Source organism: Eretmochelys imbricata, chromosome 2 (genome assembly GCF_965152235.1).
Source record: "Eretmochelys imbricata isolate rEreImb1 chromosome 2, rEreImb1.hap1, whole genome shotgun sequence".
Taxonomy (NCBI): domain Eukaryota; kingdom Metazoa; phylum Chordata; order Testudines; family Cheloniidae; genus Eretmochelys; species Eretmochelys imbricata.
The window spans coordinates 182,811,259-182,835,537 of NC_135573.1; the positions used below are offsets into that span (position 1 = coordinate 182,811,259).

Genomic DNA, 24,279 nt, shown 5'->3' on the forward strand with positions numbered 1-24,279 from the left:
CCTAAGCCCTACCTGCTCCATCCCCCTCCCCCACACTGGGCTGGGTTCACGTATCCTCACAGCTCTGCCTCCCCCCCTGCATGGTGCTGGCACCACCACTCCCCCTGCCGCACCTCGCTTTTTTGACAAAAATGGGCATTTGGCCTGTTTGCTTTTGTCAGCTGATGAAGTCAGCAAGAGCAAATGGGACAACTGTTGCCTTTGCCCAAAAAGTTGGGACAACCGGGACAGGGCTTAAAAAAGGGACTGTCCTGGCCGAAACGGGACATATCCTCACCCTCAGAGGGTGGAACATATAAGTGCAAAGTAGAAAGTGATGAGTGAGGGGAGCACACACAGACATTTTAAAGGGGGTTGCTGTGACTGCCTACTAACTGGCAGGTGAAATTCACCCCTGTGCCGAGGGCTAACAAGTCCCTCTTATGCCTTCAAACAGGGTGTAAGTGGTGCACAGGTCCCATGCTGGCCATCTGCAGAGGGGTGCATTTCACCCTACAACAGTAGTGCTTAAATAAACACCCCATTAACTTGTTGAGGCTTTTGCTTAAGCCAATGACAGCCTTGCCCTGCTTGCTTGTTACCCTGTGCACTGTAAGTGGACAGAAATGGATCTTTACTACCATTCAGCACTTAATTTTACAGCTGAGCAAGTGATGCCTTCACTTGCACTTCCACTTCCACACTGGGGAAAGACTTAAAAGATGAAGGCCTAAATGACACAAACACACCTTCACAGCATTAAACAAATGGTTAGATGTCTGTCAATCCTTGTAGATGTAAAGCGGTCATACAAAATACCATGTCTCTAATATTGAACACTTTATGTATTGCCATCCCATACGCAGCTGGTAGAACCAGAGGTGCCTGTGAGGTTATACATGCTTTCCAAGCTAATAGATTATGTGTCTAGATCAAAGCCCTATGAACTCCACAGCAAACTGGACCAGAATGCTGAGGCAATGGCCGTGGATCCTGCAGCCTTCTTGGGTTCCGCCGGTTTTTTTGCAGTGGTTTCAGTTATATTATTTTAAAACTGGTTTCTATTAATTAAATATGAAAATGACTAATACAATCAGTACAATACTCACTGTGTTATATATTTTGGTAATCAATTCAATCTACATTGTATGCTGTCCACATATTGCTGCAGATTTCTATAGCGACGATAGATACATCCATCATAGAAGTTGTCGGGAGAAGATGGAGGTTTTACTGGATAGGAAAAGTGTGGGAGGAAGTTTGGAGTGGAGGATTAATGTTAGCTAGATGCTTCAAGTCCAATGACCAGCAGTTAATACCTTTCCAAGTTATTTTCTCAGGCTGGGTGCAGGTACAGGAAGACAGTGCAGGATCAGTTTACTTGGTTCACTTTTCCAGGATTTTCTTCACAACTATGAGGGCTCAACCGTTTTTTGAAATGACAGTTTACAATCTGGCGTCTAATACTGTGCCAAATGATAGGCAAAAGGCGTGTAGTAAATTCTATGACCACAGAACAGCACAATACATGGCCCACTCATCAAGATAATTCCTTAAAATGGTTTCCTTTCAGGGCAGGCCTCCACTGCAAAAATATATAGAATGCCCTGCTGCAAATGACAGCTGTTTCATTCTGTTTTTGTAAAGCCTCAGATAGTTTAAAGTGTTTGTTGTAGGGAAGAAGTCATAACTATTTTTTAAAAAAAGTCCACAGTTGTCAGTCTTCCATCAATCTCTTTGTTCTGCTATGTCATTACTGAAAATTTCGGAATGATTTCTTAAGCTGGCAAAAAGAAAAATAAGTCTTAGTCTTTAAATAACTAAGAACTAGTAATCAACTAAAAACTAGTTTCTAAATAACTAAACAGTCTTAGTCTTTAAATATCTGGTATAAAGGAACACTATACATTAAATGAAATCTTTAATTGCTTGTTTGGTTCTGTAAGCCAGGGGCTTCATTCTTGGAAATGATTAGATAATTCTGCTGTACCACTATAAATCAGGGCCAACTCCTGTGTGTAAAACTGGTAAGAGAGTAGGGTTGCCAACTTTCTAATTGCACAAAACCGAACACCCTTGCCCCGCCCCGTTCTCTGAGGCCCCACCCCTGCTCATTCCATTTCCCCACCCTCTATCACTTACTCTTCCCCACACTCACTCACTAGCTCATTTTTACTGGGCTGAGGTAGGTGATTGGGGTACAGGAGGTGGGGTGAAGGCTCTGGCTGGTGGTGGAGGCTCCGGATGGGGCCAGAAATGAGGGGTTCAGGGTGCAAGGAATGGGGGGGTGAGGTCTTCGGCTGGGGGGTGCAGGCACTGGGGTGGGGCTGGGAATGAGGCGTTTGGGGTGTGGGAGAGGGCTCTGGACTGGGACAGGGGATTGGAGTGTGGGGGAGTGAGGTCTCCCGCCGGGGGTGTGGGGTCTCGGGTGGGGCTGAGGATGAGGTGTTTGGGGTGCAGGAGGAGTACATGCTGCCTTCGCGCACTGGCGCTGTCCAATTCCCAGCCAATAGGAACTGCAGAGCTGGCGCGTGGGGTAGTGGCAATGCATGGAGCCTCCCTGGCCGCCCCTGCGCTTTGGAGCCAGTGGGACGTGTCACTGCTACCAGGAGCCACGCAGAGCCAGGTAGGGAGCCTGCCAGCCCCGCCAACTGGACTTTTAATGGCCCGGTCAGTGGTGCTGACCAGAGCCGCCAGGGTCCCTTTTTGACAGATGTTCTGGTCGACTCCTGGCAACCCTAAAAGTGAGAAGAATGAAATCCATTGACTTCACTGAGGCTTTCATGAAGAATTTGGCTCCAGCTATTTGCTTAAGAGAGGGTCCAGCCCTAAAACTTTGGTTCCATACTCTTAAGTGAAAAAGTAATAGACCACGATGATTACCCATCTGACTTTTTAGCTAGACCACTTTCTAGTTAATCTCTTTTACTAAGCTTTTGTATCTTGAACAATAAAGAAAAAAAATCTGTTTCTTATTGATGGTGAAACTGTAAGAGCAGATCAGTCAAAAAGGTGATCATTTTCACTTTTACACAAAACCAGTGAAACCCTAAATTCACTAATTTATTTGGGCATAAGCTTTCATGGGTTAAAAAAAAAAAACCCACTTCTTCAGATGCAGCATGATGCTTATGCCCAATTAAATCTGTTAGTCTTTAAGGTGCCACTGGACTCCTAGTTGTTTTTGTGGATATAGACTAACACAGCTACCCCTCTGATTCACTACCTTTGCTGTCCATGTAAAATAGTTCAAGCTGTTTTGAAGGCTAATGCTACCTGTTAATTTCACACAGTTTGGTATAGATCTCAACCAATCGCACTTGGAGTTCTAGACTGACAAGGCATTGCTGATGCCACATAATAATATTGCCCTCATTACCATGAGTAACCGGTGCAGTTAACTTTGAGAATGCTTCCCTGCCCGTTGTCTGTCCTGGCTATTTAGATTGTAAGCTATTTAGAGCAGAAACTATAGCTTGGTAGGGGTACGTACAACACCTAGCACAAAGGGGCCCTTGGCTGGGCCTCTAGCCACTGCTGTAATAAATACAATTGTAATCTCGTGTCAGCATGTTCTGACATTAGAATACGCAAGCAACCAGAATAAAATGAATTCTTACACTCCGTAGAAAAGCCTTAAAGTCAATTTTTGGCTGGGGAGGACTTTTTATTTCCTTTTTACTGGTGGGGAGTTCCCATGGGTCTAGCTCTGCTGTTGCCACAGCAGGAAACTGCATCTCTGGTGTTCCTGGCATTGAGGCTGATGAAGTTGATGGGAATGTTTCACTTCTGCTCAGGCGTCTTGGAACTACTGTTTCTGAGCACCCAGCTCTAGGATGCATAGTGTCAGCAGCATCTGGAACACCTTGTTTATTCTGGGCATTTCTTTCTTCCCACCAATCAGGGAGTCCAAGCTCTGAAAACAGATGGGATTGTTCTCCTAGTAATTGGTCCAGCTGCTGCAGAGAAAATAGGGAAGACATGCATATTGTAGTAATAAAGAATTATAAAAGGTATCAGACAGTGATACACAGGAGAGGTTATGAAGCATGTCCATTTCTTATTCTTGGTCAAAAAAACTAAGTATAATTTGGCAGCTGAGATGCTGCTGTGAAAAGGATTCAGTAATAAATTTCAATCCCATGTTCATGTTTCAGTAACATAAATTTCAATCCTATTTTACTGTGACTGACTGACATATTTGCCTTAGTACAACCCCTCCCTCCTTCCCCCCGCTCCACCCAACAGACCTCTGTGGCTGTGTATGGCAGCCCTGGATTGAAAAGGGTGTATCTTAGAATCATAGAATATCAGGGTTGGAAGGGACCCCTGAAGGTCATCTAGTCCAACCCCCTGCTCGAAGCAGGACCAATTCCCAGTTAAATCATCCCAGCCAGGGCTTTGTCAAGCCTGACCTTAAAAATTTCCAAGGAAGGAGATTCCACCACCTCCCTAGGCAATGCATTCCAGTGTTTCACCATCCTCTTAGTGAAAAAGTTTTTCCTAATATCCAATCTAAACCTCCCCCACTGCAACTTGAGACCATTACTCCTCGTTCTGTCATCTGCTACCATTGAGAACAGTCTAGAGCCATCCTCTTTGGAACCCCCTTTCAGGTAGTTGAAAGCAGCTATCAAATCCCCCCTCATTCTTCTCTTCTGCAGGCTAAACAATCCCAGCTCCCTCAGCCTCTCCTCATAAGTCATGTGTTCTAGACCCCTAATCATTTTTGTTGCCCTTCGCTGGACTCTCTCCAATTTATCCACATCCTTCTTGTAGTGTGGGGCCCAAAACTGGACACAGTACTCCAGATGAGGCCTCACCGATGTCGAATAGAGGGGGACGATCACGTCCCTCGATCTGCTCGCTATGCCCCTACTTATACATCCCAAAATGCCATTGGCCTTCTTGGCAACAAGGGCACACTGCTGACTCATATCCAGCTTCTCGTCCACTGTCACCCCTAGGTCCTTTTCCGCGGAACTGCTGCCTAGCCATTCGGTCCCTAGTCTGTAGCGGTGCATTGGATTCTTCCGTCCTAAGTGCAGGACTCTGCACTTATCCTTATTGAACCTCATCAGATTTCTTTTGGCCCAATCCTCCAATTTGTCTAGGTCCTTCTGTATCCTATCCCTCCCCTCCAGCGTATCTACCACTCCTCCCAGTTTAGTATCTTAACAAATTGTGGCCCAGATTCACCAGTGTGTGCCATGCAGGCACTGCAAAGTGAATGGACTCAATCTGGAAATGGCTAATGGACAATTCCCAGTGTGGAGGAGAAAGCTGGTGGACATGTTGGGGCAGGCACAGAGTGCTGCTTTGTCAATTCAACTGTTCTTCCTCAGCTACTGTAAGTGACACTAAAACCAGGTAGAGCAGTCCTGGGGAGATACAACTCTGGTGGCCATCTCTCTACTCTGCACTAAATGAAGATGGGGCTTCCTTCTCCCCTGACCCCAATTTGAGTTGTGTTTTAGGGCTTGTCCAAAACAGGGGAAAATGGCAAGCACAGCTAAAGCACAACAAGTAATCTTCTACAGCAGGGATTCCCAAACTGGTGGTCGGGACCCCTGAGGGGTTATTACATGCGGGGTTGTGAGCTGTCAGCTTCCATCCCAAACCCTGCTTTGCCTCCAGCATTTATAATGGTGTTAAATATACTTAAAGGCCTTTTTAACTTATAAGGGGGGGGGTCACACTCAGAGGCTTGCTATGTGAAAGGGATCACCAGTACAAAAGTTTGAGAACCACTGCTGTACAGTAACTCCCCACGTGAACACTCTATTCCACCATAAAAGTGACTCTATCAGAGTAAATATTCCAAAATAAAGTCATTTTTATCATTACTGGGCTCTAGTCAATTTCCCTGCATAGATAAGTCCTTAGGGAGGCAACATAGGCTAGGAAAGAAGGATGGTTCAGTGATTAGGGCATTAGCTATAGACTTGGGAGAACCAAGTTCAGTTCCCAGGTCTGTCAGACTTCTTGTGTTATCTTGGGCAAATCACTTGAGAAGAAATTCATAAAGGTATTTAAGTGCCAACTCCCATTGAAATCAATGGCATTAGATGCCTAATACCTTTGTGAATTTTACCCCTAGTCTCTCTGTGCCTCAGTTTCCCATAGAGTCAATAGATTGGCATAGGAACGGAACTGGTAGTGGGGAATTCCCAGATGAAACTCAGAATCATCCATGCCTGAAAAGCTATTGGACTATGTGGTCTGAGCCAAGTGGTAGACAGGGAACCCAGGTACGGAAACTGCCAGGAACTTGGAAAAGGTCTGAACTTATTCAAGGAGTGGTGCCAAATAAGGAGGTGCTGGGGATTGTGAGGGTGTGTGGGGCTTGAAAAGAAATGGGAAGTAAACCCAGAGTTCCAATGGTCTTTACCCAGGCCGGACATTGAATGAAAGAATGGTGTTGGCTATCCTGGGACCTTTGTCCATTACACCCCAAGGGAATAAATATGTACTTGTAGTGGCTGACTGTTTTTCAAAGTGTGCAGCAGCATATCCCCTTCCTGATCAGGAAGCTCAGATGGTAGCATTTGTCAAGAGGTTTGTATGCTACCATAGACACATGCCTCAGCCCCTGCATGCTGATCAGGGAAGAAATGTTGAATTCCCTTTGTTCAAAGATGTGTGTGACCTTTGGGAGATCCACAAAAAATGAACTACACCTCATCACCCCCGATCTGAAAGGTTAGTTCAATGATTCAATCACACGTGTGTTGGTATGCTGCCCTCTCTGATTGAAAACAATCAGATGAGCTTTCCTCCTATGTTAGGATGGCGTAGTGAAGCAGTGTCCAGGCATCTACAGGATATACACCCTATACGATGTTATTTGGTGGAAGATCTGCCTGCTTGTTGAACACATATTGGGGTAGATGTATTGGAAGAGTTAGAACATTAGCATACTAAGTCAAACCAATGGTCCACCTAGCCCTGTAACCTGTCTCCAACAGAAGCCACTACCATAGGTTCAGGGGAAGTGTACACAACAGGACAATTCTGGAGACATCCAGCTGGCTTCCCCTCCGGGTTTTTGGCAGTCTGAGGTTTTGGGTCACCTCAAGTATGGGGTTACAGCCCTGACCATCTTGGCTAATAGCCATTGATGGACATACCCTCCACTACCTATCTAGTTCTTTTTTAACCCAGTTATACTTTTGGCCATCACAAAATCCTATGGCAATGAGTTCTGTGGGCCAATTGTGCATTTCCTCTTGTTTGTATTATATCTGCTGCCTATTAATTTAATCAGGTGACCCCTGGTTTTTGTATTGTGGGAAAGGGTGAATAACACTTCTCTGTTCGCTTTTTCCATACCATTCATGATTGTATAGACTTTTATCATATCCCCCACTCCCTTAGTCATCTCTTTTCTAAGCTGAACAGCCCTAATCTTTTTAGTCTCGCTTTGTACGAAAGCTGTCCCATATCCTTGATCATCTTTGTTGCCCTTCTCTAAATCTTTTCCAGTTCCACTATATCCTTTTTTGAGATGGGGAGATCAGAGCTGAGCACAGTATTCAGGGTGTGGGAGCACCATGGATTTATATAGGGAGATTATGATACTTTCTGTCTTATTTTCTCTCTCTTTCTTCATAGTTCCTAACATGGTTAGCCTTTTTGACTGCTGTTACACACTGAGCTGAAGTTTTTGGAGAAAACAAGTTTAGCAATCCATCCAAGTATGTCACACAGGTAGCAGGATACTTGAGTTCTGTGAGCCAGGCTGCGAAGAGGATTCAGGCTATGGCCACACAAAGACAGAAAGAATACTACAATGCCCGGGTCATCAGAGAGGTGTAAGAGCTAAGAGACTCAGTGTGGGTATGAGACCAGACTAGAAGGAAGGGGCAGGGTCCAAAATTACTCAGAAAGCTTAATGGTCTCTTTTACAGGCATCAGGAAATTGTCTGGGATGCTACGTGAGCTGTCCGGGGAGCCAGGTCAATAAACTTTTGTGGCACATTACAACCAGTTGAAGCCCTCTGTGAATTCAGGGCAGGGACACTGAGCCCACACAGGAGCCCTGGGTGACCACCCAACCTCAGGCAAAATACTCTCAGGACTGCTGTATTGCAGATCCCCTGCAGTTCCTACACACAAGGAATGTTCCTGAGTCAGAAAGCCTAGAGTGGGTACCTTGGCCTGATGAAGATGGGGATCGTGAGTGTGAGCAAACCCCCGAGGTGGTGTCATGGTAGGGCTCAGCAGGGGGGCATTCCCAAGACTCACCCCAGCCACCAGTCTCAAAATCCCAGGGCAGACCGGAGCAGGTGCACAGACTGGCTTAAGGACTATTTGAAGTAGCTTCAGCAGGATGCGGAGGCACATCATTTTAGAAGGTGGGAGTGAGGGATAATGTAATAAGCCAGCAGGTGGCACCTAAATGTGAACAGCTACATCATGGGAGTCAATGGCCTAGAGGGGCAAGACACTGGAGGATTCCATGACAGTGGGGAGAAGCTGGAGGGATTTGCCATCCTGATAGTAGTGTGTGTTTTGGGGGTGAGGGAGAGAGTTCTGTGGGAGGAGGAAGGACTGTGTTGCTCTGGGCAGGGGTGTGAATGAGCCCAAGAACAGGACTGTCAGAGACGGCTAGACTGGAACTGGTGATGAGCACTGGGGACTCAGGGTTGCATATATCCTGAGGATGGGGGAAGCATGAGTAGCCATGGAGCAGCAAATCCCACCAGGCCAAAGGCCCAGACTGAGCAGCCACTTCTCCAGGCTAGTGCATCCCAGCTCTACGGGCATCCCTGGTGGGAGTGGAGGGCTCAAGTGTGTGGGTGTGGGGTCAAGGTTTTGGGCACCTGCGGAGGTAGGGGAAGGGATGGTGCTATTATCTCACTTGTTGAATTGACTTCAGTCCCCCATTCCCTTTCAGCCCATGGGTCTGTACTCATCCCCTGGCCTAATTAAATGATCTCAGAACTCTGTGTGCACATGGGTGTTTTTGTGGCAGGGGTTTCCAGATCCATGTAAGCAAAGCAGGTCTATGCCTGACCTGAAGAGAAACAGGTGCAGACATGCTACCTTTGGACATCTACCAGATCCTGTGTCCAGCACCCAGAAGGGGGTAGGTGGGTTGGTACAATGCTTTATAGCAGCAACTGTTACTTAATGGGGCTGACAATTATGCTTAATGGGGATACCCTTCAAATAATTTAGGAGCACTTAAATTTTTGGGGGGTTTTAATCTCATGCTGGCTCTAGTTACTGCTCAAACAACAGCTTTCAGTCGCTCCATAGCTACGATACGTTTTCTGTGTACATCAACTGTTTCAGTACTGACTGCTCCTGGCAGTTGTTTTACTTCTTTCATATTAACTGCAGATGATGGGTATCCATGCCAGGTGAATCCTTACTGCACCTACCAGCCATGTTAATTTTTGCAGGCTCTTATCAGCCTTCAGTAATTGAAAATTTCTGCACCGTGAAGTTAGTGTCGAAATGGTTGTTTTGTCTGTACACGTACATGACTGCAAGTCATGCAGCAATTCTATAACTGCAGAGGTTGATTTGGAGGGAAGTTGATGACATTTTTGGTTGTAAAATCACAAATGGCAAGAAACAAGTGATTAGTTGGAGAGCTGACAAAATATAAAGTTCTCTCTTTCCAAAGAGAAAACTTCTGCTTTGCATCTGACAGCAGTTTATTAATAAAATACCTGATGGATTTAACATTTTTTAGACTTTGAAAGAGCAACAGTGTGGCCAACACCATTAGTGATTTTGAGTGTATCCAGGGTTTGAAGCACCTTGAGGGTCTGGTTTTCAGAAGGTTGGACCTCAGCATTTTCTGAAAATCAAAGCCCTTTAAGGAGTCATAAGTTGGGCACCTAAGAACTGAAGCACCTGGAAGCACTAGTCCCTTTTTGAAAATCTTGGCCCAAGGTTGATGACACAATTTAACCTTGTTGGTTTGGCCACATGTTCAACTCTCAGCAAATGCATGTGGAAGCCACAGAAAGCAACCACTCACTGTGACATTGCACCAGTAAAGGCAATAGGATAAAGAGTCTTTAAACTAGATTCCTTTTTCCTATGTTTCACAAGAATAGCTGCTTGTACAACGTACCATCAGCATTCCCTCCCTAACCTGGCGAGCGCGATCATTCAGCTGGAATTCCAGTTCAGAAACCTCATGACGAACAGCTTGACGTAATACCTGCAGTTGTCTTTTTTCCTCCCTGTAGTAGACAGCAGAAGAAAAACAATCAGGTAAATAGTGATGCTCCACAAAGCATCCATTTCTTATTCACGCAATTAATACAGTGTTGTTTCATACACAGTACCACAGAACATTCTGCAGTCTAAATAATAACCTAACAATACTAGTGTCCGATAGTTCGTTTTCTGCATTGCAGTATGCAGGCCACAGAACTCTGAATAAAACTGAATAGGCCCAACTGTAAAGTCTTTCCTTTCTCTTCTAACCTTTCTGTATAGTAATTCATGGGGAATAACCATTCAGTTGTACAAAAACAGTCCAGGGCACTAGTTCTCACTGCAGACAACCCAACTAAACAGATTTGGAGCCAGCCATTTTGAGTTACGACATAAAAAAAAAACAAAAACAAAACAACCGAACAAAAAAAGACATACCTTCCGGCCTCCACCCCTCACTTCAAAGTGCTCTTCATTCAAAAATGCCTTGTTTGATTAACTGCTATCTTTCCCCAAACTAACCTCCTCTGCCAAGCGACTGCACATGAAAAATTTCAGCCAGAAACAAGTTTTATTAGAAGGAAAGACTTATTTTTTAAAATTAGGTGGATAATGGAGACTGTTTTACAATCTTGATGATGGTGTTACTACTATGATTCGAATACAGTGCTTCCTTTTGTTATGGCCCAATCTGTATAACGTCCTCATCATCAATCCCTGCCCTGCGCCCCACAAATGTTCATCTGGAAAGCTGAGGTCAAAATAAATTAGATCTATTGCAAATTATGCCTGTATTTCCATTGTATTTTAAGTCATTTTAAACTAAAATAGACCATATTTTTAATTTTAATGTTTCTGAACATTGAAATTAATAGAGACAAGTCATACTTTTTGATGGACACAATTACATAAAAAGTCTTTTTCACTTGCAGGGTGGGCACAATACATGCACAATACCCATGATGGCAACTTCATGACTGGGGATGTCATACTCATGAGGAATCCTGTTGGATCATATTAAAGAAGTTCTGTATTAAAATCACAAATGAGTTTGATTCCCCATAGTTCAAATTCCAGGGTATTACTAATTAAGAGGTCTCTTGGTTTTTGGTACTGTTTCTCTCCCTCTATGTGTGAAACTTGCAAGCTGCTAACTGTGTTAGTACATTCTAAGACAGAGTCTGTTCTCAAAGCAATTCACAGAGAGAGAGACTCAAAACAATACTCTAACAACAGAAACAGCACCCAGAGACTCCCCGCCCTTTTGTTGTATTAACAATTGTGATTAAAATAGAGATAGAGGATGTATGTGGATGGATGCTTGGTGTGGATAATAACTGAATGATCAGGGAGGTGCCAGCCTAAGAATCCAGTGTCCATCGGCTGAAGAAGGCGTCAAGTGGAAATAACCAGAGGACCCCCCGGAGGGCAGACTGGAATCCACCCAACAGCCTCAAGAATGGGAGAACCAAAGAACAAGATAACATCTTGGAGCCGTCAGGAATGTGCTATCTGCTGATTGATTCAGCAACAGCATGAAGCAGCAATTCCCATAGACTGGCATAGGAAGAAATTCCTATAAAAATAGACTCTAAAAAATGAGAACTTTGGGGGTCTGATTCTGCAAACCAACTTCCAGGAGCATCAGATGAGCATCTGACAAGGCCCTGCTCCCTCCTCATGTCCAGGCCACCGTGCCAGTGGCTTGGCATGAGCAACTCTAAGGCTGGTAACTATGATAACAACCTTGCAGAACCTGTGTGTGTGTGTGTGTGTGTATGAATGAATGAATGTGTGAATAAATATGAGATTGAATGGAATGTTATAACTATAACTAACTGCTTACTATGATTCTTTCTGTATTCACAATAAATGTGGTATTTTGCCTTTTTCCCTTTAATAAGATCCTGCTGGTTTTTATTTTATTGGTACAACAATCCCAGCCACTGAGTCTGAGAAGTATCAAAGAGAGTGTACGTTCGTTGGTACATATTATAAATCCCTTCTGTAAACCTAACCTTAAAGCAGCACTATGGGTTGGATAAATGGATAGTAATAAAGTAATAAAGAACAATTGAACACTGACTTCTGTGTTATACAATAAAAATGTTAAGTCTGAGAGTTGGCACATACAGCAAGATGCTCTGCACACACACTCAGGGTATAGCTGGTCCAAAATGTTGCTTTTTTAATGACCATAATGTGTGTATTGCTGTAGTGATGTAATTACCTTCCTTCAGCTGACATAGCACTGGGAAAAAGATCCTGTTGCTCTGTCAGGTGCTGCTCAATCTCATCTAGCTTCTCCCGGAAACTCTGGCAAGAACTCTTCATAGCTTCTATTTCATTAATTGTGCACTACGAAGAAGAACAAGAAGAGGGACTACTTCATTACCTTCCTTTTAATATTTATCATACTGACAGCCCAGGAGGCAGCAGTCCTATTCTCATCCACAGAACAGGTACATCATAAGCAGGCTTGTCAGACATTCATAGGTACAAGCTCCCAGATAACAAGTGAGATGACTTCTGAAGAATATAAATGATCAGCTCTTCTTTCTTAAGTCACGTAGGCCTCCCCTTGAAGTCAATGGAAATTTTGCCCTTGTCTTCAAGGGAGACAGGATGTTGCCCATAGTTTTGATACAATGGGTCAAATTCTGAGCTTAGTTATACTTATGTAAATCATTAGCACTGACTAGAGTTGCCCTGGATTTACATCAGCATTATCAAATGAAGAAGTTTGCTCCATGTGTCTGATTTGAAAGACAGGTTGAGCACTGTACGTCTGGAACCATCGTCACGTTTTCTTGACCCACCATTTGTAGACGTTAACGTTGAGCTGACTTTTATATCACTAGTGGAGGCAAAAGGATTAGTAAAGAGGATCAGATATTGATAAGAATAAAAATAGTAACTGCAATCGCACTAGCTAGGATAAAATTCCAAAGGCTATACAAGTCTTTTGGGATTCAAGCTGGCATTATGACATATATAGCTCAGTCCTTTCTGTGCCAAAAGTCTGCAAACATCACAATTCCCACAGATTTGGTCATTTGCTCAAAACTGTTCAAATAATGTGTCATACAAATATATTTCAGCCAATACATTGCTCATCAACTGTCCTTGGCAAATATTGCTTCGAGTATCCATTATTAACTATTTGAAATTTGAACCGTTTTGACAGGACACACGATTTCTGTCCCCAGACTGGATGAGTGTAACTCTTGGAATCAGGTTTCCAAGACAAATTCAAAGTTTGCTTTTTGCAGAGAGTTTGCAATATTTGTTCACAAGTCAATGTTTTGGGGAACATTCCTGCCAGTAACATTGCTTGATAGAATATACAAACACGGCCAAAGCACATTTGTTTATAAAGAATATAAACTCTCCTACTTCATGGCAAAAAAGTCAATCACTAACTGACAGGATCTAGAAAAAAATTTCTACGGGCAGATTACTCCATAATCGTCCACTCCAGGTTCTCTCTTGCACAAGGTATTGGTTTGAATGAACTGTCTTTCTCTAATATGGCAATTTGTATGTTTGTATCTTTAAAAATTCAATTAAATATTTGGAAATAATGTCTACAGTGTTTCATGTCTAACTGTGGTCATTGATGGGTATTGGGAAGTAATTTCCCCATAGCACAGTATTTCTCTGGGGACATTACATTTTTCCATTAAAACTCTAGCATGGGCCTCAGTTAGAAACGGGATTCAAGACTAATTGTTTAGATCAGTTATACATTTGAGTAAATAATCAATGGATCACTGGTATGTTCTGCTTTGGCGGTTCCTGTGCACCAAGATGTTATGGAACAGTCTATCCACAAGGGTAAAGCTTGTCTGTGCATGAGACGGAGCTTTCTCAGGGCCTGGTTCAAAGGTGTGGAACCAACTCCCATGGGATCTGCGAACTACCTCAAACCTCACAACTTTCCATGCCAAGATCAAGGTGTATTTCTTCTACCTGGACTTTGCTAATATAAAGATTGAGCATGTCATATGTTAAAAAATGTAATTTCCCCTCCTAGGGAGAGGATGAGAGAAAGAAAGAAAGAAAGAATAAGACATCAAAAATGTCGGTCATGTCACCTAATTCACTGCTGTAGATCACTCAAGTACCTCAGTGATGGATATGGTATAAGAACATAAATAGACTAGAATGATGTTATGACCACTTTGGAAAACCTAACCAAAAAAATTTGTTTAAAGTTGTGTTAATCAGCAACTAAGCCTCCAAAAGGTATGGAAATAAAGTGTTTCTGTTGGGAAATAATTTCCTTGTACAAGAAAATGTCATACCCAGACAAATAAAATCTAAACATGCAAATTCAATATAATCTGATGGCTATTTGCAGTTAATATAGATTTTGATTACTTTTGTGGGGATGACATTGATGACATTTGATTAACACTGACTTCTGTCAAGAACGATGTTGCAGTTAATATAGATTTTGATTACTTTCAGGAGTTTCTCTTGTTCTAGCAAACGTTTGATGATTAAATCCCTTGACAGACTGGGCTAAAGATTACGGACCAAATCCTGTCGTGTAGAATAAAGCCCACATACACAGGATTTTCTCCATATGAAGAAGTGAGGAGCAGAATCTTCGACTTTGTGCAGTGGAGCAGTACCCGCAATTCTAAGACACAGGATGTAGCCGCTGATGCAACCTGCTGCTACTCTCCCTGCAACTCCCCAAGATTTTAGGCCAGTAAAGCCTCAGACCCACTGACTACACACCAGCATACCTAATGCTTTCCAATTTACATGGGTATGGAGTTCCACTGTACATCAAGCTAGGAATGTTTTCTGACCCCCCAACATGGGTTTTCCTACATGTCCCTTACACACAACTCACATAATCCCAGCTTTCCCAGTCGTTTGGGTCTTTCCTTGATGGAGGGGCTGGATTTCACATGATTAACCTCAGACAAGTGCCAGATTTAACACATCTTTGCTTAAACAACAGAGCTTGAACAATAGTGTAGTGTGCAGTCAATGCCTGCAGTATCCTCAGTCTCAGATTACTGAAAAAGCATCACTGTTAATCCTTCACCACCATCACAGGAGTGATAAAATAAATTGGACAATGTAAATTCAGCTGTAATGTACTAAAACACTGACATCTTGTGGCAATTGAGAGACATCTCACAAAATTCATAGCCCTCCAGCAAACAGTTTAAAGAAAAGCCCCCACAGTACTGATATAGTCAATAACATGAAATTCATCAATTTCAGTTCATAGGGGTTAATCTGTTTTCTGTACTTTTGACCCACTTGTGGTTACAACATCCCAAGTTTCACTTTGAGTTTCAGGTTCAAAGGAAGAAACTCATTTGAAACCACCAAGTTTGCATAGTTTCAACACAAAACCAGGAGAAACATTCACATTTCTCATAGTGCAGAAATATCCATCGGCCCAGCTTTTCTCAGAAACGTTGTGAGCTTTCCAACAATTCTAGCTGGGCTGGTTCATGGGGGCCTAGGGCAAAATCTGAAATGGAGGCCCCCCAACCCTTCTAAAAAGCCTGACAACCACCCCCCGGCACATAAGCACCTACACCCAGCCCTCCCCCAGGAGCCTCAGCCCTCAAGGGAGCTCTCCTGCCTCCCCACCCCACTCCTTACCTTACCCTTCAGGTGTTGGGTCCATCCTGCGTCCCAGCCAGTCCCCGAGAGGGCCACCATGGTTTTGGTAGCGAGCAGGTGAACACCTGGCACGTGGCACACTGCATGCAGGGGCTGCTTTACCCATAGGGGCACTGCAAGCCTGTGCACCAGATCTCAGCAACACACACTAAGTTTTGGCTCAGCTGTCCCCCACCCTCTGTCATGACCAACGGGCGGCTGGGCCAAACCTGTGCAGTGCTGCAACCCTGAATGCCATGTTGAAATGCCACTCACTACAGTTTACCTCAGCTGCCCTGCATCATATTGTTCCATGGATTTCGGGTGCCTCTCAAACAAGTGAGGCCCTCCATCCCTCAGGTGGCCCTGAATCCTCAGTTTTGAGTTTGTAAAAAAGTGACAACCTGGTGACTTTTTGTAGTTTCAGTTCTTTTTGCAAACATTTCACATGGTTCTCATGGTAAGTACAGCTTTAGGTTGGCTAAGGGTATGTCTATGCAATTAAACACCTGCAGCTGACCATGTCAGCTGACTTGGGCTTGTGGGGCTCACGCTACCAGGCTGTTTAATTATGGTATAGACATTTAGACTTGGGCTCTGGGACCCTGTGAGTCAGCTGACCTGGGTCAGCCGCAGATGTTTAATTGTAGTGTAGACATACCCTAAAATGCTCCCTATTTTACCTGGGTCAGATTTGCTGAGATACTGGGCACTCACCATCCACTGCTCAGCCCCTCTGAAAATCAGGGCTCAAAAGTATCATATCAATTTTATTGAAATCAATGAGTCTATTCATGGGATGATTGGGTCATATGGGATTTCACCCTTATTTACTCAGTATATAGCAGCATGTATAAATACCAAAAGGAGGGCATTCTGCATCTTCAGACATAAAGTGGTTAAGCTGCATAAGTTCACAGAAAACCATAAAGTTTCTCTTTGGTTTCAAAACGCTGGCTGACCTCGTATTACTATATAAATTTGACTTGTTTTTCTACAAACCGTTCCCTCCCTTTAGCCATTTCTAAATTATTTTTTGCCATGGGTAAGGGCCGTGATAAAATAAAGCTACAGGGCCAAAGAGAGGTGAGTCTGAATTAGTGTAACTTACTCTATCTGCTGGCCCCTTCAGTGTGGAAATCACAACTACTTAGGTTCTTTTTTGGGGCTCAAACTCACTTGGCCAAATTCAGAGTGGTGCATAATGGTATATATATTGATAGGTAGATGTGAGTTTAAGGAAGGCTGACTGGGTTTGAGAGAGTGTAAGACCTGATTTGCAGTGCACACCATTTTTGTACTGGTATAACTATTTCATTTAGGGGTGTGACTTCCCCCCCTCCTGCCCCACTGAAATAGTTATTCTGGTACAGCTCCTAGTGTGGATGCAGTTATATTGGTACAAAATTGCCTTATACCAGTGCAGTTTATTCCCTTGTCTGTCTGGGAATAAAGCCGTATCAGTAAAGGCACTGTATAACTGCAGCCATATTGGGGAGGGGGAGGTTGTACTGCTTTATATATACTGGTATAGTTTAAAGCAAAACAACTTTTTATGTAGAGAAGCTCTCAGGGAACCCAGATTGGTAGAATTTATACACTGAAGAGAGTGGAAGCAGCAGCAAGTAACAGCAGCTCAGACTCATCTCTGAATTTGATCTGTGTAAACCTTATTCCTCCAGCTCATCTTGGTCAGTTGTTAACCTAGCAGGTACGATTTAAATACTCTCAACATTAAGAGAAGTAGTCGAACACAACTTAATTTGGGTCAAAGTATATTTCTGACATTCCCCCAATTTGTCCAGGATGGACTGTCCCTTCTTCCCATCTGTTTCCTAAGCTACATTCCTGACACTTTCTCTACAACACTGAACAGAGTGGACAGTGGACCTTGAAATAACTTATACCACAGGCGTTTACTCTCCATGCGCCAGATTCTATGTATTATTTCATCAAGAAACATACTTACCGGAGAAATACTCCTCACTGCTGTATCCTGCAGGAGCTCTAATGTTTTCAAAAGCTGCAACTCTATGGTCATGTGATTTGAACAACAGGCTCCAGGATGTTTGGAGGAAGCAGTGAAGGGAAAGGCCCACTGAAAGCAGCAATGATGGCAGCAGACACAATGACAGCTGTGACCGCACTGGGCAGGCTGGGCACCCAATGTTTGATGATAGGATGATCTGTATTTCCCATAAAGCCCAGTGTCTAGGGAGACTGATTTTGTGAGATGACCATGTCTACAGAATGGAGGGAGAAGATTTGGGTCAGACCACTGATTTCGTGTTTTTATTCCAATTGTGTCAGTTTGAATTGAAGCTTCCCTTGTCTCCTTTAGACTTTCCTTCAAAGTAGCCAGTTGTGAAGTAATTACTAGCTCACTCTCAGAGCACTGGGACTCTATGGATTTAATTTCTAAAGACTGGCCTTTGCCAAGGCCTTCACTCAGGGAAACTTTTTGCACAGTGGACACCAGCCTTGAAGCCATCTGAACAGTAACTGACTTAGAGGGGTTAGTGCGTATTTCAACATTTTGGACAGAACCATCCTTCTCCAATTTGGTGGCTCCTGATATTTCACCCAAACAGCAAGTCTCTGTGCTTTCCTGGGAACTAAATTCAGATATGCACTCTGGGCAGTAAGCAGAAAAGTTAGACACTTGTAAAAAACTGCTTGAAATAACCTTGCTTTCATTTTGTACTTGTGAGACCTGCCATTGGGTCTCTGGTGTCCCTGTTTCACAAGAGCAGCTTATACTGTTTATATCAGTGTCCAGTTTGCAAAACTGCTGACCACTTGTGGCCTTGGTGACTGGAACCAGGGTATCAACTTTACTGAAAATCTCCTTATCACATTGCTTTCCTTTTACATGTCCTGTAATACCTTTCTGGATATTTTCCTTAAATACTTTCCCAGCATCCTCCTCAGTCAAAGGTCTCTCTCTTGTCTCTTGTTTAGCGCAGGCTCCACTGCCAGTGAAGTCAATGGGAGTTGAGCCATTCTCTTCAGTGTGAGCTGGAGCTGGACTTTTGGGTACTGAACTGAAGTATAAATGACAGTCAAGTTCTGGGGTAACAATATCTCCTAAATCCTGACTACCAGCAGTTTGCTGTTGTATGCAGCTCTCCTCTTTCTCCAGTTGCCCTCTTCCAATTTTAGTCTCCTGCTTATTCGGATCGTACACCATTTCTTTGACAAAACCCTCTGACTGATCACTGAAGGCTTGATGTAGACCATCTTCCACAATTAGTGAGAGGGCGGTCTCTTCCCTCTGGTCCTTGTGTTCTCTGTCTGGACTAGACACCCTTGAAATGTTCTTGCAATCTGCAGTGGAGGCGTTAGCAACAGGGCCCTTTGACTTTTGATGAAAATCCTGGTGTGACACAGCGAGAGCTGTTCTATGTGGCAGAACTCCTTTTCGGTCATGGGTATCACAGCTGAGGTTCAGCTGTCCTGGAAAAGGTGGATTCTGCAAGGAAAATGAGAAGACACTAAGCATATAATATTGCAATGCCATGGAGTAGTTTGATGAGATGGATAATGGGACTTTATCTTGAAGAATTTTTAAATACAAAAAGAACTCTTTTGTTTGGTATATGGTTAAGGGCTCATTGAAGTAAATAAAAAGGCTCTTGTTGACTTCACTAAGCTTTGGCTCAGGGAGTAATGTCACATTCCAGCCCTCTATTTTGAATTCTCATTAAAAGTTCTAGTTACATCTTACTGCACGTATTTGAATATAGGGGATTTGGAAACCTCAAATTGTGCTACTGCCTAGACAACGTTATGCTGAGAGATGCCAATGGCTGCCATTAAGGAGCTCTTTGATCCAAAAAGAAACTTGTTAAAGACAGGTGTGCCAACAAGCACCCATTTTCAGGCTCAGTGGCTCCTTTATCTGAAAGCAATGGAGGCTACTGTTCAGTACACTACGCCACACGGTAGGTCAGAGCTAAGCTGTATGGACAGTGGGGCTTCCTTGGATACAAACAGAGGAGCTAGAATATTGATTGCAGCTGAGTGTGGGCTGGAGACAGAAAGCAAGAGAAGCTGTTGCAAATGTGGCCCTAAAGGGATGCAGAGAGACAGAGCTTCATCCGCTCAGAGCTTGAGTTTTCACATTGGGCTATTTCTGAGTGAGGAGACAGCCTGCTGTTTCTACTGTGTGCAGGAAAGACTTTCTGTAAATCTTTTGTAAATAACCTAGATTACACCAAATAATATACCTGACTCACATCATCTCTTCCTAACAGATACAACCCAGCAAAGCCCTAAATGTTGGCTGACCACTTGAGCCAAAGGGGCAACAATACAATACAGTAAGATAGGATATAGGGTAGCCAAGGTGGAATAGTTCTACAAGGTATAATTTTGGACCTTACACATAGTAGTCCATTGGGGTAGAAAGTTTTTTTGTTTATGAAAATCTCCTTGTTTTCCCCACAGGAAATCTCAGGGAAATTCCATCCCCCTGTATTGCTTTATTTTTCATGAACCTGATAATTTTTGGGTATTAGTTTTAACTAATCTTATTGAAGAATATCACCAGCTCTTTACTTGTAAAGATAAAGGCTCCACTGGTTCTTCTAGAAATCCACTGCTGTCAGACTGGCAGCTGTTTGTTCTTGTCACCAGCACTTCTGCAGGGAGAAAAGTAGGGGAGAAAAGAAAGAGATTCAAACAGCAAGCCAGGATAAAAATCAGTAAATGCTTCTCAGTGGGTGAACTTTAAATGTTCATTCCTGTGCTAAGTATATTCCTGGTCCTAGTAGTATTGCTCTAAATCCAGTTATATGTCTACAATTAGAATGAACTATAAAGTGTGCCCAGCATAGCTGAAAATACCAGGGCAGGCATTTATTTAACAACAGGTATAAACACCACCTGCAGGTTCCATTTTACACATCTGTAAAACAAAGGTCATCATCAGCTGAACACTCGACATAAACTAATGTAAATCGTCAATAAACCACTTTTCCTATTGCTTCGTTATTTCACTTGCTAAAATTGTTGACTTTTGACAATTCCTTGATTATAAGCACTTTGGGTCAAATCCTACTCATCCTACTCACATGAACAGTTCCAATGATTTCAAGGGACAACTCGCATGAGTAAGGTGAGAGGGAGTTGGCATGTAAGACTATAAACCACATAAGTCTAGACTGAGATACCTTAAAATTTGTTATTTGTTACCGTGCCAGCACAATTTTGTTTCTCAGTGAATCCGAAGGAGATTAAAGCACCATTCATTCTCCATTTCCGTGCATACAGAATGAGGCCAAAATTTTAAAAGCAGTGAGTGATTTGGGTTCCTCACTTGTCAATGGCTCATTTTACAGGTGCCAACTTGGGCACCCACAAAATGGATGCAATCAAAATCAGTGGCCACTTTTTGAAAATTAAGGCACTAAGGACAACTGTTTTCTCAGATATTTTGCTCTCCTCACTTGGCCAGAAGCCCTGACTCCCCCAACATTTACTCCCTCACTGGCCTGGAAACACTTCCTTGTCAGGTCTGAGTAGATCAAATGTTAACACTCCCTACCTTTTCCTCCAATGAAACGTGCTGCCAAATGCCTAACAGGATGTGGAGAACTACACATTCTTTGCCTGTCCCCACTGCATGGCCTGTGACACTTCCCTGCAAGGAGCTACTCTGTTTTTCCTGTCAATTCATCTCCATCCTGATCTCAGCTTCTGATGTAACCTGCTTCTTCCTTATTGGCTCCTGATCTGAGGGAGCAGTCAGGAAACCACAATAACGGATAGAGGTCAACTTAGGATTGCACGCCAAGGCAGAATGGGGTTCCCAGGAGTGGAGTCATTCTGGACTTACTCCAGGCAACAGTTCTGATCCAGCCCAGCCTCCCAACAGCTACGTAACCCTCCCTTCTGTCGAACACAACACTTCCCACAACCTGTGGAAATCAACCATTTTCATCCCATTGTATGTGAAGTTAGTTACCTAAGGGTTAATTCACTGTTCTAAAAGCCATTGTAATTCCAGGGCAAGAACAATTAATACTCATTTTTGTGCATTAAGAAACACAAAACGCAGGAACACAAAAAGATGCCTTCACCCAATAGCCTATAATGAAATGTTTAATATATTCCATTTTGATGCTTGAACTAAAAAAGAGTGGACAATATTTGTAAGTGAAGGCAATTATAAAATCAAGACCAGACCATTGGTTAAATATTACAAATTCATAAACTATGGTATCTGTCTTCTTGTCACCAGCAGATAAACTGTCAGTTTAGCAGTTGTTGCCTGATTTCAAATGGGAATTGCCTGCATGTATCCTCCACAGTCAATAATTTGCATCAAGATTGCTCCAAAATTTCTGCTTTATGGGTGGTCTCCAAATCACAGTTCAACTTCTCCCATGAGAAAAATATTCCACCACTTCTCTAAACTTTTTTTAACAAGCTGTTTCAATTACCTTTTACACCTTAGCCAGCTGCTGCTTCTGATGTATCCTGCTGTCCTACATCCATTCACATTTATCAATAAAGAAACAAAAGCAGAGCATCATTTTTAAATGTAATAATTTTTCAGTTGCTGTATTCCCAATCTGAATTAGACTCAAACTGATGTCCTATATGAAGAAGACTCCCCATCCCAGATAGGGTCAGTCCACAATAAGTTTGGAAATTCACACTGCTGTTAGAAGAACATATTATTTCATGTTACCCGTATTTGTTTGGGAGTGGTGATTATTAAGATGTTTATTCTTCTGCTGTTGTATGCAGGTTTTATAGGCAACTCATTGCTATTGGGAATTACATGGAGGAATCTTCTTAAAATTAATAGAAGGCTCAACCTTTTAGGCCCCCCATCTACCAAGTTTGTTGTAACCATGTCATCATACTCTTGTATGACCCAATTTATAACAAATTGCATTGAGTTGCATCCCCATAGAACTTTTCCCCCAACACAGCCATCAAATACTCAATCATGTTTGCACATCACCACTTATTATGCTACCTACCCTTGTTTGTAGCCATAAAAAATCTAAGAGTCCCTGAAAGGCATGCACACAAGATGCACCAGCCGGATGGGAAGCAATGCACTGTGTGATAACCTTAATGCCGGGAGGAGGATAGAAGACTGACTGAGCTGACTACAGGTCAAAGTACAGCATTACAACCTAGCTATATAGGAAGACAACCATGTGCCTGCCTAGCCTGTTGGCAAGGATTACACATGCCTAGGTGCCATGATTTCCAACAATATATTAACTATGTTGAGTGTGGAGACAGAGCCAACCACGTCACTAAGGGGTTACAAACTGTGATATAGACGAAGGCTTAATGTCCATTTTGTGTCCAAATTCTGTCTTCTACTGTTTTGTAGTTTATTTAAATAAAAACTCTTTAGGACTGTGGTCTGAAAGCACCCATGGCTTGTTTAGGACAGAATGGGGGGCGGGGAGGAAAGAACTGCATGTTCAGGTCAGAACATGTTCAGGTTGCATATTACATCAGATCACTGAAGTGACAGACTTATTGCAGGAGTTCTATAAGTGAAGACCTAAAATTTTGCAAAGATGAGACTTTCTCTCTTGTTGGCCAGCTACTCAGGTTTTTCCTTTGCTTTTATTCAGGCCAATATCTCTTTTTCTTCAGTGAGAGTCTGCCTATGACAAGACTATGTAAAATTTGAATATGAAACTCAGGGTATGGGCTCAAGGTGAGAATGGATTTTTTTAAAGAGATTACTGAACCATTTCCAAACCATTTTAACTTACACATCATGCATTTGGAAGAACTGGGACACATTGTTTTCGGGAAGAGGGGTTGCTTTGCAGTCTGTGGTCTTGTCAAAATTGGAAAAAAAAGTTAGAATCATAGAACCATAGGGCTAGAAGGGACTGCAAGGGTCATCTAGTCTAACCCTCTGCCAAGATGCAGGATTTGTTGTGTCTAAAAACCATCCAAGACAGATAGCTATACAGCCTCCTTTTGAAAACTTCCAGTGAAGGAACTTCCATGACTTCCCTAGGCAGTCTGTTCCATTATTCTACTGTTTTTACAGTTAGGAAGTTTTACCTGAGATTTAATCTAAATTTGCCGTGCTTTAGTTTGAACCCATTGCCTCTTGTCCCGCCCTCTGTGGCAAGAGAACAAACTTTTCTCCATCTTTCTTATGGCAGCCTTTCAAGTATTTGAAGACCACTATCCTGTCACCCCCTCAATCTCCTCTTTTCCAAACTAAACATACCCAGTTCCTTCAGCCTTTGCTCATTCATTTCATCCCTTTGATCACCTTTGTCACTCACCTGTGGATCCTTTCCTGTTTCTCTACATCCTTTCTATACCTTGGTGACCAAAACTGGATACAGTACTCCCGCTGAGGCCTAACTAGCATCGAGTAGAGCAGTACTATCACTTCCTGTGACTTGCATGCTATGCCTCTGCTAATGTAATCTAAAATTGCATTTGCTTTAAGTAGCTATTATGAGGTAGCTGACTCTG

The 24,279-nt window shown here is 43.0% G+C and overlaps 1 protein-coding gene across 1 annotated transcript in view; it reads right to left on the reverse strand.

The window, feature by feature from the left end:
* Positions 1-1,732: 1,732 nt before the first annotated feature.
* Positions 1,733-24,279, reverse strand: part of ITPRID1 (ITPR interacting domain containing 1) — a 56,069-nt gene continuing 33,522 nt past the window's right edge. Inside the window, exons 11-16 of the mRNA XM_077808727.1 lie at positions 20,359-20,441; positions 17,768-19,270; positions 12,392-12,519; positions 10,073-10,184; positions 3,600-3,938; positions 1,733-1,762 (exon numbers count right to left, since the gene is read on the reverse strand). Of these exons, the coding sequence (XP_077664853.1) occupies positions 1,733-1,762; positions 3,600-3,938; positions 10,073-10,184; positions 12,392-12,519; positions 17,768-19,270; positions 20,359-20,441 (2,195 nt within the window). The remainder of the gene's footprint in view (positions 1,763-3,599; positions 3,939-10,072; positions 10,185-12,391; positions 12,520-17,767; positions 19,271-20,358; positions 20,442-24,279) is intronic.